Source organism: Coturnix japonica, chromosome 19 (genome assembly GCF_001577835.2).
Source record: "Coturnix japonica isolate 7356 chromosome 19, Coturnix japonica 2.1, whole genome shotgun sequence".
Taxonomy (NCBI): domain Eukaryota; kingdom Metazoa; phylum Chordata; class Aves; order Galliformes; family Phasianidae; genus Coturnix; species Coturnix japonica.
The window spans coordinates 3939590-3955766 of NC_029534.1; the positions used below are offsets into that span (position 1 = coordinate 3939590).

Genomic DNA, 16177 nt, shown 5'->3' on the forward strand with positions numbered 1-16177 from the left:
CCCTTTTCCTTCCCTTTTCCTTCCCTTTTCCTTCCCTTTTCCTTCCCTTTTCCTTCCCTTTTCCTTCCCTTTTCCTTCCCTTTCCCTTCCAAATCACCCTTATGGATCTGTTTGTAAAACATTGGCAGCAATAGTGTGCTTTTATGAGCAATTCACTAATGATTTCTCTTCCTGTGGCCTCTTCCCTTTGGACTCTGAGGACTAAAACCCAATTCAAAGGTCTTTTTGTCTGGTCGCATTGGCCTCCCTTCCCTCTGCTCATGTAAATCCAATCAGGACTTGGATTTCTTTATGATTTAATACACTCAATTGTAAAACTCCCTTTTTTGGGGCCTTTTCGGCTTTTTCTTATTCTTCTGTGCTAAAATGTAAAGAAAATATTCCTATTGTTTTCTTTAATGCAAACATGAACAAATTCAAATCCTCTTCCAGGAGGTCATTTACAGAAGCAACAAACCCAACGTGTTGCTTTCTTTTAAGCTCTTGATTGGCTTTCTGTTGGCTCTGGTGCAAATTGCCTTTCCTGCAATTGCCTGTTATTAATGGGGCGTCAGCTGCAGTTTCTTATTACGCCGGAGTAGAGTTTGTTGGAAATACTCCAGCACGTTTTCTCTATAGGAAAATGCAGGTTCGTCGAGTGTAAAATGTGGCATAGAAGGAAGGCTATAAATACATTTCATTTTGCAGAGAATGAGGGAGGAGCAAAAGGAGTGCTCCAACAGTGAAATATTTACATTTTTGTCCGCGAGAAGTTAAATAGGGCTATAATTACAGCAAAGTGTTTTGATGGATGCCAAGTGCTTATTTTTAGCATTTTGTTTGGCAGGAAATTAAAAACAAGATGGGAAAAATCCCTCTTTGTGTAACACATAAGCAGTGGGGCTTTTTTTTTTGTATAGAGAATGATTGCTTTCCACTCGGATCTAACCTCAGCTCTGGACCATGATGAGGAGCTGGCTGTGCAACATGCAAATGAAAGCTGTTCTTCTGCTTAATTATCCCTGCTGGAGATATTTATCAAGTTGCTCCTTCGCCTGACAGCGCTTCGTTTTCTGAGTGTCTCGTTGCTTCTAGAGGTTTAATTGGGTTCTTTGGCTAAATATTAGGGTGATGCGGTGCCATGGGCACAGCAGTGATCCCAGCGCAGGGAAGAGTGGTTTTCTGATGGGAAGCAGTGGGTGCTCTTTGCATAGAATCATTAAGGTCGGAATCATTAAGACAATCCACCCAATTTTTGTCTACCCCAGACCTTTTGCTTTGTTTAACCCTCCCACCTGCGCTGGAGGTTGCTGCTGTGTACCCCTATCAGTGCCTGTAGGTCACCAAAGGTCCCCCACATGCAGTTGCTTCCCCAACAGCCTGAGTGTGAGCCCTGGGAGTTGGACTGGGATGGGTTTTCCTTTGGCTCCTGGAATTGGAGGCATGCGGGGAGGTGGCAGCCCCAAACTAAGACTCTTGGCTTCTTTTGTTCTCTTCATTTGAATTCTGTTCCTCCCTTAAGAGACACTGCACTCAAAATATCAGGTTCTTTCCTCCACACACACATTGTTTTGAATATTGGGATGCTTAGGTGCATTTAGAGCCAGCTGTAAATGTGACGTGTAGTTTGTAGGCACCACGGGCTGGGTGACACTGCTCTCTAGTGGATGGCTTTCCATTGAGTGCTGCAGGAGCTGATGGAGAGAGGGTGAGTGCTCATCTATGGGGGAAAATGACTATTTCTCATTATTTCTATCACAACCTTTTAGAATGTAGCATATCCACGGAGACACTACATAGGCACAGGGCAACATCCATCTTCAGTAATGAAAGTAAGCCAGAGACTCTCAACTTATCTCACTGTGATGGGAAGGATTTATTGGTCAGGGTCCTTCTGATGATCCTTGTGAGTCCCTTCCAACTCAAAATATTCTATAATGCCAACAGCCCATCCACTAACACACTGTGGCTGAAGCTGAGACCCTTCTCAGAGCTTCTAGGTGCAAGGGATGCTCTTGGATGCCCAGAAACGACTCTTCCCATCAACTATCCCATGCATTTAGTGAGCTTTGAGCCTGCATTAGGAGGGGAACAGGCCTGCATAGCTTGGTGAGGAGCCAAAGAAAATTCACTGGGATTTGGAAAGGAAAACAAAGAGCTATTCCTGGAGCAGCCCTGCTCTTGGGCACGCATGGGAGGTGAGCTGCATGCAGAGCTGAGCGTCCTGCTTGCTGCAGGGGGGAAATCTGGGAGAAAATTGCAGAATACCCTCCAGCTGTGCTCCAAATGAGGTGCTTTAAAAGATGTAGAGCCAGAGCAGAGAAATAACCTGGTGTTCAGTCTTCTATTGCCACTGCAATAGAATTTAGGGCTGTCGTGTGATGTCTTTCCTACAGATGGTTCCCAGCAGCTGGAACTGCTTTATAAACAGAAAAGGAAAATCATTTTCATGTCACACATCAGGAATAAAGCTGAAGAGCTGCAGGTCGGGTGTTGTGCCCACCTCTCCCCACATCTCACAGTGCTCAGCTGAAGACTGATCTGTAATTCCAATAAGAGGGGAAGGATATTGACTGTGGGGATGTTGGTATATTATGGTGTGAAAACTGCAGACCTCAGCAAAGCATTCATTGAGCCAGGGGAGTCCAAACGAATTAATCCCCATTGGTACTTTCCCTCTTCATGGTAAAGACTTTGGAATTTCTTAGGTTTTTATTGGTAAGCTCTAAAGGAAGTTTAATGTTATGTATTTTTATATTTATGTATTTTTAAATCATCTTTATCCCAAATCTCTCTAAGGACAGCAGTGAAATCTTTCCAGGCTATTCATTTTCAAAAGCAGACTGCACCATTCATAATCCATAACCCTTTCCATGGCAATAAGCAAGGCACAAACCCAACTTTTGAACCATGGCAGCTGATGGAGGATGATTCTTCCTCTCATCCCCTTTCTCCACCCTCACCTTCTCTATTTTACTTACAAGACACCTCAATCACCTTCCCATTTCTGTGCCTCTCTTAAGCTAAATGTTTTTTCTTGCTTCTGTCCTGGCTGGGGACCTTAACCCTTTGTTCACTCCTGATGTTATGAATGTACATGAAATATTCACATGGGTAACTCAACGCTTATTCTGTATAACCTGAAAAATCCATCCAGGGGCCATAGATTCCCAACCTAGGCACAGGTATGTGTGTAGTGAGCTGCTATGCTCACTTTAGGTGTTTTAACATCTTAGTATGATGAGGAGAAATTGGGAAAGGTAAATGCCTAAAATATGAGGTGTGTTTTTGAGGCTGATGTTGTCTTATGTTCAATAACTTTTGCTGGCACTTCTATAGAAAATTTTCTTGCTGGTGCCATCACCTCCATTTCTTACTGCACTTATTTCCCTCTCTGGGGCCACCTCTTCTTGTTTCTTGATTCTTTTCCCTCCAAGGAAGTGCTTCAGTTGTCCAATTACACTTTATTACAAGACACGCCGGCATCGCACGTCCCTGGTTGTGCAGAGCTTTAGGGAAATGTCATGAATTTAAATGATGAGGAAAGCCCTTTCTTCTAATTCCCTTTGATCTAAACATCAACATTCTGGTCCATGGGAATGTTCTGTGAGCGGATCCAGTGCTGCACACAGACCAGCTGTCAGTGAAAGCTTTTTCAGTGGAAACCAGCATCCTGCTTCACGTGGGGCAACATATCTTGCCAAAGCATTATCAGGGCTTTAGGGCATGGTTTTATGCCCAACCCTATCATCATAGGGGTCAAAACCCCATATAGAGTTTCTATCTAGGAAGAAAGCTCTGTCTTTCCCTATGGAATATCCCCATAAAGTGAGAGGATGAAACCAAGTGGGTGTAAGTGATCCTCCACTGTAACACACAAGGATTTGTGTAATGCTGAGATCTTCCTATAGAGATTTGGGGTCATTCTGTGGCAAACTTTATGGCAGGGATAAAAGTTTTTACAGCTGTTTGTTACGATCATACCCCACTTATTGCCGTGAGACAGTTCACAGCCTCCAGAGCTATTTTTATTAATCATGTTTGTGGTTGGTTTGCTTGTTTCCCAAGGGACAAGGGGAACGTAGGAGGCTACAAGGCAGCTAACAATCCCAGCACAGGGCTGCCCCAAAATGGGCTGCAGAGATTTCCTCTCTACAGGCTGCAAGTGTTCAGGGTGAATGGGCTGTTGGTGCAAGGCAATCGATTGGTTTGGGGAGGGATCCACCAAATCCCTCTCAAGAGAAAGAGATGCCAAGGGAGAAATTCCTTCCTATGTTGTAGCAGGGATTGTATGCATACAGCAATGGGAAAAGGTCATGGCAAGGCAGGCAGCATTGATCTACAACAGATAAAGCAAAGCTCAATGCTTGCATGCTCTTTTTGCCATGCTTTTAAGGGGTCATCACTTCTCACAGGAACTTTATATGCTGTAGTTGATGTGAGCTCCTGGTCTACCCAGCTTTGAGTTCCCAGGCTGCAAACGCCAGCAGGGATTTCAGCACATCCCTACAGCAGAGCAGCATTGGGACCAGCACTGAAGGTGGAGGGATTGGCACCAATTCATTTCCCTTGGTCCTGAGGCTGGGTGAGCTGTTTGCCTGAGGCACACCCCTCCCTCAAATGCTTCACTGTAAAGCATCATAGTGGGGTGTAGCAGATGCTTTTCTTATTTGGAGGATAAGGAGCCCAGATGGGAGTGTGCTAATGGCACTCTGGCATCAAAATTAATAATAATTTTGAAAAATACATGAGACTTATAAAAATCGTCTGGCTACTCAGTGAATAATTTTCCCCAGGGCAAACTGACAGCTGAAACACACAGATAATGATGGATGGTGAGAGCAGCTCTTGTTAGTCATTTCCCCTCCCCAGCCCCAATCCTCACTGTGCCCTCACCCCCAATGGGTCGTACCATGAGGCACACACTCATGCTTAATGACCCGAGATTTGCTAAAGGAGAAAGCCTGTTTCCAGTCAGTCTTTCCTGCCTATGAGCAAACCTCAGAGCCTGCTGAGGGTGATTACAAGCTGGAGCTTCTGTCTGTGGGAAAGCACAGCCCCCTCAGCTCATAGCACAAGGGTGGTTCATCCATCAGGTTGGGCTTTGCTCCTCAGATCACAGCCAGGATGCCTGAAGCAATGCAAAGAATTACAGCCAGCTGTGCTTATGGTTTTCTCTGGCTTAACCCATGTAGGGATATTGGGTTTTAACCCCAAAATCCTTCTTTGTGGGATCCGGTGAGAGCAGAGCTGCATGCTGAGGCTTCGCTTTATGTCAGCTAAAGCCAGTAAGACATAAGCTGGAGAACCCTCTTGGATTTTGATCAGGCTGGAGAGGCAAAGCCACACATGAAATATATAATACACAAACCTTAACACGTGTCAGCTCTCTGGTCTCCTTGCGCCTGATGCCACATGCAGAAGATGGCATTCCCTCTGCCTCCAGCTGTGCTGGGTTCTCCTATCACTCTGTGACAGTCCCACTCTGCCATGGAAAGAGCAAGACAGGGCCTGATGGGTTGACTCTGGCTTGAAGAGCAGCAGGGCTTCGGGAAGACCCTCCTGGTGGAAATAAATAACATTATTTCAGCACCAAGTCCTTGCTTTTCTTATTTCTAGCTTTCAGGAGCTGGTGACAGTCCAACATCCTGGTGGATGATCACTTCCCCAGTCCCCCAGGTACCCAGGATTAATCAAACACTCATCTTAACGATGGCTAAATGAGAAAAGAGTTGGCCGACTGCTGCACGATCTTGTGTTGGGAAGGCTGGGAAATTAATTTGTGCAGCTGCCATTTGGATTGGTGCCATCCATGTGTTTCCTGGGAAGACATGCTGTGCTCCTTCGGTGCCTGTGATGTGTCTCCTGGTCCCTCTACTCATACACACACACAGCAGATTAGAAGTTTCTGGGCCACGAAGAGAAAAGTTATTTCCTAAAGGAGCCCTTCACATTTCACAGCTTCATTTAGGTGAAATTCAGTTCTTTTGCTTCCAGCACAACATGCAGGTGCCTTTCTATTAGAGCAGAAACTCACATTGTTCCATGTGAGCCTGTAAAGGGATCAGGGAGGCACGAATGAAGAAGAAACTTGGTTCTTTCCTCTGGGGTATTCCATGAACACAAATGTCTTTCTGTGCTTCCTTCCCTAATATCTTTGCATGGAGCAAAGCCTTTACCTGCACACCACAATGGGTGAGGACCAGGGGCTCAGCACTGGGCAGACAGCAGCAATTACCATGCATGGGGCTCTTCCCTCTTCTTAACTCAATCAGAATAATTCATCAGCAAAAATCCCTCAATGCCAACTTGCTGACAGGTCCTGATTGTAGATGTGTTCTCTGATCCACTTCTGGAGATAAATTGACCTGTGAAGCTCCAGTCGAACTCAGGCTAATGAGTCTCTGTAGGGCCATTGGGAGCACTCATTTATTTATCTAAGGGTTTGGCCATGGTGCTCATATCACAGAGAACACATGCCTAAGCCCTGAATGTGCTGTGGGAAGCACTGCCAAAGGCTTTGCTAAGGCCCAGGTAGATTAAATCAAAAGCCCTTCCCTTACCTGGTTATCGAAGGAGTCACACACAGACTGCCTTCCATGAACCCATGCTGGCTGGGCCTGATGGTGCATGGTGGTCCCAGCACATAGTCACACTGTAGCTGATACCCTCCCACCCCACATTAACACCTCTCTTCTTTCCTTCCCACCCAGTCTGAAAGCTGTACTGATGGGGAAGCCCCAGGACAACACAGTGGACTTGTCGGGCATCCCACTGACCCTTAAGGACCTGGAGCGCGTCACATCGTACCTGCAGCACAGCTCGGAGCACATCGACACGGTGGAGCTGTGCTTCACAGAGCTGACGGATGAGATGCTGCTGCAGCTGCTACCTGCGTTGTGTGGCCTTCCTCACCTCACCACGTTGTCCCTCAATGGCAACCGGCTCACCAAAGCCATCCTGCGGGACCTCACTGAAACCCTCAAAGACCCCAAGAAGTTCCCCAGCGTCACCTGGATCGACCTCGGGAACAACGTGGATATCTTTTCCTTACCACAACCCTTCTTGGTCAGCCTGAAGAGGCGATGCCCAAAGCAAGGCAACCTGCCCACCATCTTAGAGTTTGGAGAAGGGCAGGTCAGCGATTTGGAGAACCAAGAGGACCTGCGGGGTGAAAATAGTGATGAAACCCCATTGGGCAAAGCAGAGGGCAGGACAGTGGAGGAGCAAGGCACCAAGACACCACAGACGTGACACTGGCTCCACGTTGGGTACATTTTGGGTGACAAACCCAAGATCTCCTCATTAGAGGTCCTGGCATGGGTGGATGCAGGCGGTGGGATGCTCAGGGAGCACATTGCCTTCTTCCCCTGTGATATCACTGCTGCTCCCGTCATGCAGAAGCGGTATGGTGTTGTGTACTTGTATCTCATTCCCTGTTCACTGCAGGGCAGTTGGACTAGATGACCCTGATGGGTCCTTTCCAATTCAAATGATTCTATGAAAAGCCAGGAGGGTGTTTTTAAATGGTAGAGCTGTGCTTTTTAACCTCTCCAAATATGAATCGCCAAAGTGTTGGAACATGAGGCCCTTAGAAGCACAGAGGGGAGCAGGGAGGCGACCAGATCCAGCAGGATCTCAGCCTGTCACCCCCACATGACAATGGACAGACATCACCCCCAAACACTGCACAGAACTGCAACCCTTCCCCATACCAACTTCAGGAGCTGCCTGGTGAGATCAACATAAAGCATCATGCCGCTCCGAGGGACCCCACTCCAAGCAGGGTGTTCCTAATCCCAGCCCCACAGCAGAGCTTTGCTTTCCTTGTGCTGGCACAGAGCTGGGCCCTAGTACACTCATCACCTGGGTGCTGCTCCCCTGCCTTACTGAGCCCAGGCTGGCCCTGCTGCCTGCCCAGTGCCCACCCAGCCCTAAAATCCAGATGCTCACCTGCTGTGATGACCCCAGGGCTTCCCATTCTTGCACTAGAGCCGGCGGTGCATTTTGGGGAGCAAAATGTAGCACCTGAAGCTGGGGCTCAGCTCAGGCTCGTTGCTGTTGCTGACAAAGGAGACCACGGTACTGAAGGTTTATATAAGAGAAAGAACAAACCTTGGGGCTCTTCCCTCTATCACTGCCATTCGGGCTGGATGGATGCAGCCAGCTGAAGGTCTGAAGCACATGGAGGCTTTCAGGACACTTGGCTATGTCCTTCCCCCTGGTCCAGAAGTGCTTTGTTTGTACAATGCCGTTTTGGTTTTTGGGCTTGTTTTTATTTTTAATTAGAAACATTCTTTTTCTTTCTGGATGGAAAGCAGCTCCCAGCAGAGCACAGCAATGCGCCCTTTGGCTCCTAAGCCAGAATTTCACGTGATTCAATGGGTTGATGGTTGGACTAAGATGATCTTAGAGGTCTTTCCAACCTGAATGATTCTATGATTCTAAACCCAAGGGAGGTCAGGAGGGTGGGAACCACTTCCCCTCCCTTAAACTCCACAGACCAAACAGCCTCCCCTTGCCAAGAGGGATCTCACCTGCCCCTGCCCACAGCCCTTCCCCTGCACAGCTTTGCAGTATCACTTTGCACTGGGAGCACTGACCTTTGGTTTTGCTTTTCTGAGTGCAAACAGCACCGTAAGCACTCAGGCCTCTCATTTCATCCTCATTTCCCATGGCTGCACCAGGAAGCTGCATGCCTTGATTGCAGGAGAAGGTGGGGGTTCATGCTGACAGTTGTTGTTTAACCTCCAGGTACGTAACTTAGAAGAAGCTCTGCTGCTCGATTTAATACATTTAGCACAGTTTCGGTATGATTTGCATGTATCTAAAGCCTTTTTTTGTTTGTTTGTTCGGTTGTTTTTTTAATGCTAACCTCTTTCAACTGGCATGAAAAACACTTCGCAGTGAATCAACTGTTCTGTTCGAAATAAAGGAGCTACCTGTAATCAAAATAAAAGCCAATGTTTAATAAAACGTTGAGATCTCCTTTGTACAGCTGATGCCCAGCATCCCTGGTGTAGCCCGCAAAGCCATCCACAGCGCTTCCCCTAGTACAGAGGGCTGTTGGTTTCAGCCAGAAGCTCTTATATCTATCTAAAAATAAGGATATGAGAGCTGGAAATGAGGATATTAATGCTGATTGAGGTCATTTGTCATCAAGGTGGGGAGAGGACGTTCACCTTAAAATTGTTATGTCCATAATATCTCAGTGCTGGGCTTGGTGAGTTACCCCCAGCAGCTCAAACACGAAGGAAGCTCATCTATAGGAAGAAGATGCATTTCTTCAGCAATAAGGGTGATTATTATTTAAAGAGATTATATCAATAGGGAAGTGGGAGACTGCAGGGCAGGCGTGGGGGCTGGAGAGGTGGCAGCTGCCCACCCCTGAGAGTGGGAAGGAGGAAAAGCACCAAAGCAGCACTGGGAACGCCAAGGAGCCCAGGAAGGCTTTGGCCCAAAGCACTGCTGCTGCTCTGTGGTTTGCAGAGGAGATGCCCAGCGCTCAACCAGAGCCACAGCAGGGGAAAGAAGGGACCTTGGTCACCAAAGGGGACCACTGGAAGCAGCATCGCAGCAGGACAGAGCCCAGCTGCAGGTTGGGCACTGATGTTCCAGCACTTCTCTACAATTCAGTGCATGCCATTTCAGCACTGGAGGATGCTCTCACAAGGGCTGCTTTTGTGCCCTCAAAAATGCAACCTCTCCCCCCCCCCCCCCCCCCCCCCCCCCCCCAACACCCCCCCCCCCCCCCCCACACACACATCCCATTAACCAGCACTGCCTCACCTCCAGCTGCTATTGCCACAGAGACTGATTGACCTCATTAGCAGCACTCAGAGAATGATGAAAACAAACCCATAACCTCTCCAGCGCGATGCACTGAGCTGAGCAAAGCGGATTTGTTAGCACTTGCAAAAGGAAGGGTTCTCTGCTGCAGCCCTGCTCTTTGTCTCAGCAAAAAGCAGTTTGTAATGCATTTCTTCTATTCTCTCCCAAGCAGTCCAGAGAGAAATGCAATAGGAATTAAAGCACAGGGGGTGATGGGTTGTTTTTTGCTTCTGTTGGTACTTTGTGGTCTCAAGAACATACAGAAGGATGCACATACACATCAGCAAGAAAATACAGCGCTTGGGAGCATGAAACATGCTTCTCTGGGGTCAGTGCAATGGCAGACGTGGCTGGTGAGCGACCTGCAGAGTGCAGCCAATGGCAAACACTGATTTTTGGTCTGATTTTTGGATGATCCCACCCAGAACCAGCAGGTGGACTCAATGATCCCTACAGGTCCCTTCCAACTCAAGGTATTCTATGATTCTATTCAATTAATTGGGATTCCGGGGGCTGCAGCCAGGCCGTAACAAATCCAACACTGATACTGTGGTTATCATCAGCTCCCAGAGGAGGTGATGCTAAAGACTGCAGCTGCAATGCCACACTGCCTGGGGTTCAACATTTTTCCCCTTATTAAAAAGAGGAAAAGTGCTGGTGAGGGGAATCTGTTGCATTATTTATTGGCAGCTCACAGCGGTGTGTTTAGTGCTGGTTGTGGAGGTAGCAGACACTTCTCCAGATCTCTCATGTCTGCTGAGCATCTGCAAAGCCAACCCTGCTGGAAGTTATTAAACAGTTCTGCTTTGCAATAAACATAAACTGCTTTTGTTACTCATCAGCAGCCTCCTGCAGGGCTCCCCCCCTCCCTGTGGAGTTGCCCTGTGTGGTCTTCAGCCAAAATCCGTGCTGCCAGCAAAGCCCAGAGGGAAACACCCAGCAGGTTCCTGGTCTTCTCCATACCAGGGGAAGAAAATAAACCAGTGGAGTCCACACAGCAGCCCCAGGAAGGCCTTTCTAAGGTGGATTTGGCTGAGCAGTGGGTTGCTACCATGGCTCTCTAGTAGCCCTGTTGCATGCTGCATCCCTCTGTGTGCTGCTAGTAGATCAGAGCTACACTGAGACCTCAGAGCATCGTAACACAGCACCTCTGTGTGAATAGCTGGGACACATACAGTGACTCAGCCTGGCTATGTGCAATACTACAACATAATCTGAGCACCATGCTCAGGAACCAGCTAATGCAGCTCCTCCCAAACAAACTGTTGAACTCCATGCAGAGAAGTACAGGTAAAAACCCTCAAATACACAAAATAAAAGGCAATCCGCTTCAGAGCTTCCTTCAGCTTTCCAATTGAACTTCATGTTTCTTTTCCTTTGCTGTCTCACCTCCCTCTCTGCACACAGATGCTTCTTAAATTACAAATACAAAGGGTAAGTAGTTTGCCAAGCACTCTGGGGGAAGCTGTGCTTCGCTGCAAGCTCAGAGCTCCCCTCCAACACATGGGCTGGAAACAGCTTCTCATAGAGCTGAGGGCTAAAACGCAAGATTTCACCTTACTGTATCACATTGCACCCTTTGCCACACAGGCCCTGACAGTTATACTCAGGTGTTTGCTCCAGATGGAAAATGAGCAAGAGGGGCTTTGCAAGCATGCTCCAATCCAGACAATATGCAAAAATCACTGTAAAATCTGGGGGTGTTCAGCCAAGAAAACTAGCAAAGAAAGAGCTTACAGCATTGCAATGCTCAGCAAAGCATGGGCACCACCTCAAGGTCTGCCCTGCTGCCATCAGAGACAGCATCACGCTTCCAACTGCGCTCCCTTCCAAGGCAGTGGTGGTAGGCACAAGCTGTGCTCCCTGCACTGTGCATTGAGCCCACCAAGATCATCAGCTCTAACCACTCACCCATCCCAATCATCCCACTAAAACATTAAGCCACACCTGTGCAACATGAGCCTGGTATCGTCAGCCCATGCTCGTTAAACACAGCTGGTATGAAAAGGATTAAAGCAGCATTCTCTGATGGGGACCACATGCAGTGATATCAGATAGAAAATGAGGTCCCAGTGTTTCTGAAGGGTATTTCTGCAGCAGGTACAACAGAGCAATCAACATTTTGTGTATTTCAGTGTACAGAAATCTTTATTACCTTCTCATACAACGGTTTGAGTTGGAAGGGACACCTAAAGGCCATCTGGTCCCACTCCCTGCAGTGCACAGGGACACCCACAGCTCCACCAGGAGCTCAGAGCTCCTCCAGCCTGACCCTGGGGGTCTGCAGGGATGGGCACCACCCTGTGCAATGCCTCACCACTCTCACTATAAACAACTTCTTCCTTAAATCCAATCTAAATCTCCCCTCTGTTACCTGAGAACCATTTCCCCCTTTCCTATCACAACAGACCCTGCTCAAAAGCCTTGTATTTTATCCTACACACCCTTCCAGCTCATCAGTTCCATTCCCACTCCCTCCCAACCCACCAAACCTTCTTTCCTCCTCCCTCCTTCACCTCTAGGAAAACCCAGAGGGTGGAATGAGACACCACGTTCTCTGTGAAGTCACCATTTTTCCTACCTGCATTTTGTCTTCACAACAGAGATGGGCACCAACTCTTCTCCTTCTGCCAACTGTGACCTGTGCTGCTGCTCCACCTGAATCCCAAAGCTGCCAGCACTGCCCATCTTGCTGCTTGATCCTACCCTCAGCAGAGAACACTAGATAATAAACGTTATTTTGTTTTTATAGAGCACTGAATTCTGTTAAAGAAAGAGCCCTGCCTTGTGCCTGGCTGCTGTTCTTCAGCCTTAAATGGAGGCATGTGTTTAAAACGAGGAGGAGGGGCACAGCCTCACCTGGGGCCCAAACGAGCACCAGCTGTGCCATCATTCAGCTCAAGCCCTGTTGCAAGCCTCATGGTTTTTAAAGAAGTTTTTCATGAGGTTTGCATGTTTACTGAGGTTTTCCAATCTCCAGCTCAGGTCGTGCCACCCCTCACAGCTACCAGATCGTCATAGGTTGTAAGGGGAAATTCTACTTGCAGTTCTGCAATAGTAATACCCTCTGAACTGACCCCCTCTGCTCACTCCCCATAGCAGTGGTTTTGGATAGACCAAGGAGGGGGCAGACGTTCCCTGAGTACAATATAACTGCACACAGGCTGGCTTAGCAAGGTGATCGGACATACATTAAACCCAACTTTGGTTCAGAGACTTTCTATTACTTCCTGAAACCACCGTGGCATCTCACAGCTGCAGGTTTATATCTTGCTTTGAGACAATTCTCATCATCTTCACAGCATGCTCTCTGTGTATTTCCTATCCTAATGAGCACTCAGCATAAAGATTTCATTCATTTACTGCTGCAGCTGAAACTAATGCATACTTGATTTAACACACTTAAGCAGAAGTGTGTTAGCAACACCTTAACCAAGCTTTTCCATTTCACTCTATGATCCTCATGCTCTTCCTCTGCAGATGACGCAGCTTCATGGCAATGCTGGCAGAGCATCTCGAGGTTATCTGAAGGAGGCAGAAGAGATGGAAAATGTTTCATCTGCTGTCATTGTGGGCCATGTTAAACCACAGCTGAGTAGATCTCCTAAGCAAACCTGAGCACATCGTCCTCCTGAGAGACCTGGAAAAGCAGAATGAAGGTCATTCAAACATCCAGGTGATGAGAAACCAAAGGGAGCTCACCAAAAAGCCAAAGGTTCATATTGAGAATGGCTAAACAATTAACTTACAACGAGCCATAAGAAGTGAGAACTTGATTATGAAGGATCTAATTGCAAAATTGAGCAAGTGTCTGACAAAAAAACACCCCTTCTGAATTATTGGAGATAAGAGCATTTCAAGGTGATTAAAACAGTGGGGATTTTGAATGCCATCTCCCCAGTATGAACTATTCAGTCCCTTGTAATTTGCTCAGGTTTCTCAGTGCAGGTGTTAGGCCGAAAGGTGTTTATTGCTTTCAGCTGAGCTGGAGATTGACATTTACCACCATGGAGATGCACCTGGGCTTTGCTGCATGGACTCCTGGCTGCACTGTGATCTCTTCAGCCTCCCTGAATTACAGCACAGGAGCTTATTCTTCTTTAAATACGTTATTTCTGTATGCTGTACATCAATTTGTTCCTGTTAGTTCCTTAAAAGTCAATCAGGTGCTACAAACATTCATGGAATGGAGTCCAACCCCCCTGCAGTGAACAGGGGATGCCCTCAGCTCTGTCAGGTGCCCAGAGCCCTGTTTGGCCTGATTTTGAGCTGAGCTCTGGATAAGGGTGAGAAAGGCCAAGGATCACACTGGTGTTTGGAGCCATTCTCCTGTTGTTCTCTCCCCTGGACAGATATTACAGATCAGCCCCATGTCGTTTAGCACCCAGCACTGCAAGGGTCCATCATTATGCTGTCTCACCAATGCAACACAGCACATCAGCACCTCCCTTATTGCTATGAGCCGGCACTCAGCCCTTTGTGAACAGCTGAGCCAAAAACTTGTTTCCATTTACAGACAGCATGGCCACGCTAACCATGGTCATTAATGGTGTACAGAACACAATCAGACACCACTAATCTAACAGCTTTAGATTCCCATTCCCACAGCACAGGCACATGGTCACATGTAATTAGTTCATTAATAATCATTACCTTCTTTCTACAAGTACTCTGAAGTACATTAAAATCTTTCCCTTGGTGACACCAAGTGGGCAAAAGGGTCAGCAACACCTACCTGTTTTTACCAGCTACAACAGACAGCTGTCAAGCTATAAAGGATCATTTCCCCCTTCCTCCCCAACTGGACATCAGATCACATTTGGACCTCGATATAGAGAAGACATGTACAATTAATTAGAATAAATGCTGCTGCTGCAGGTTCTGCATTGTCTCCTCAGACTCTGAGACCAAGTTTCAAGCCTGAACAAGCAACAGAAACAGCTGCCTTTGCCCTAATTTGAACACTTGCTTTCCTTGCTATGGGGTAGTAGGGCCTAATCTCTACAGTAAGCACAGCAGCAGACTTAGTGTCATTTCTTTATGCAATGAGTGACAAAAGCAGACTGAAGATTTTTGGTTTTTAGAACTTTAATGTGTATCAAAACCGTGTAAACATTCTCTTATCTTACAAGTCCGGGCACAGAAAAACAGGTGATGTTAACAAAGATCAGCTGCCAAGCTCGTTGCTGTCCCATTGGGTTCCTTCTTCCTCAAACCAAAGCGCTTTCAGCATCAACACCTGCAATACAACAGCAGGAATAAGTTGACCACCCAATGTTCATTGTTCACTTCTTCATTAAATTAAACGATATCATCAGAAAAACCTTTGCTCACCACCAGTCAATCTGCCGGTAATTCCAGCAATTTTTGGTTCATTTCATCATATGATATCCTCAGATATATTTGATGTATCTCTAAAATAATTGGACTATATTGCTGTATACAAAACTATAGTGCAGAAGACAGCAGCTCCTGTATTATCTTTACCCTCAGTATTTTGTCCTATGATTCCATTAATCACTCTTTCTAGAGCTAAAAATACACAGAAACAAAAAGACGGCCAATGAAAATGCTCTTAACCACACAGTGTTTGTGAGGCTGCAGCCCAAAAACATCACAGTGAACTAAGAGCACACACAACATTAAAGCTCACCCAGAACGATCTCTTGCTCTTGCAGACTCACTTCCGTCCCAGGGCCGAGCAAAGGGCTGTAAGGTAATTAGACATTAATCATCGCTAAACGTGACGATTCTACCATTAACATCTATGAGTGTGTGGCAGCAGAGAGCTGCAAGTCATAATTATATTTAAAGATCCCAGAAAATAGGCTTTATATTTTGAGTTAAGAGAGGGAGGAAAGTAGATTGAATCAAGCTATGAAGAATAACCAGACCAAATACGCTTCCTGTGGTTTTAAGGCCCATTTATTCTCAACAGATTCTGCCTGATAGGAATCTCTACGTGGTCCAATGTAATTTATCACCTACCTTCACATTAAGGGCCATCTCCAAAGAGATTCCAGCTCCCAGTCCTTACTGTATCACATCATCTGGAAATCCCAGGTTCTGTAAAGCATATAAACATTGCCCCATTAGTCCCAGCAGCCAAGGTTCAAATGACAGTAAGTTCATACACGTGTAGCTGTATTTCAGATAAATAAGAAGGTTATCGTCAGTTCTCGCATCTGACGGCACTTCCTATTCTGGGGTATCATCATTAACAGCCAGCAACTTGGATAGGTCAGTACATAGAGAAACTGTGTATCTTGAGCTGATTGTACCCTTCCCCCTTTATTGATAAAAAACATTAACTCTGTTAACTCAACACGATGTAACATTTGCTTTTAATAGCTTTATTGGCTTAATT

General features: G+C 46.7%; 1 protein-coding gene and 2 non-coding genes across 3 annotated transcripts in view; 1 reads left to right on the top strand and 2 right to left on the bottom strand.

Moving 5' to 3' along the window:
• Nucleotides 1-8955, top strand: part of LRRC75A (leucine rich repeat containing 75A) — a 44630-nt gene extending 35675 nt beyond the window's left edge. Inside the window, exon 4 of the mRNA XM_015880963.2 lies at nt 6693-8955. Within this exon, the coding sequence (XP_015736449.1) occupies nt 6693-7233 (541 nt within the window). The 3' untranslated portion in view covers nt 7234-8955. The remainder of the gene's footprint in view (nt 1-6692) is intronic.
• A 6167-nt stretch (nt 8956-15122) lies between these two features.
• On the bottom strand, nt 15123-15196 carry LOC116654264. The gene has a single exon (XR_004309359.1). It is a non-coding gene; the product is annotated as a small nucleolar RNA SNORD65 (small nucleolar RNA).
• A 761-nt stretch (nt 15197-15957) lies between these two features.
• Nucleotides 15958-16032, bottom strand: LOC116654271. Its single transcript, XR_004309368.1, has one exon. It is a non-coding gene; the product is annotated as a small nucleolar RNA SNORD49 (small nucleolar RNA).
• Between the last annotated feature and the right edge of the window lie 145 nt (nt 16033-16177).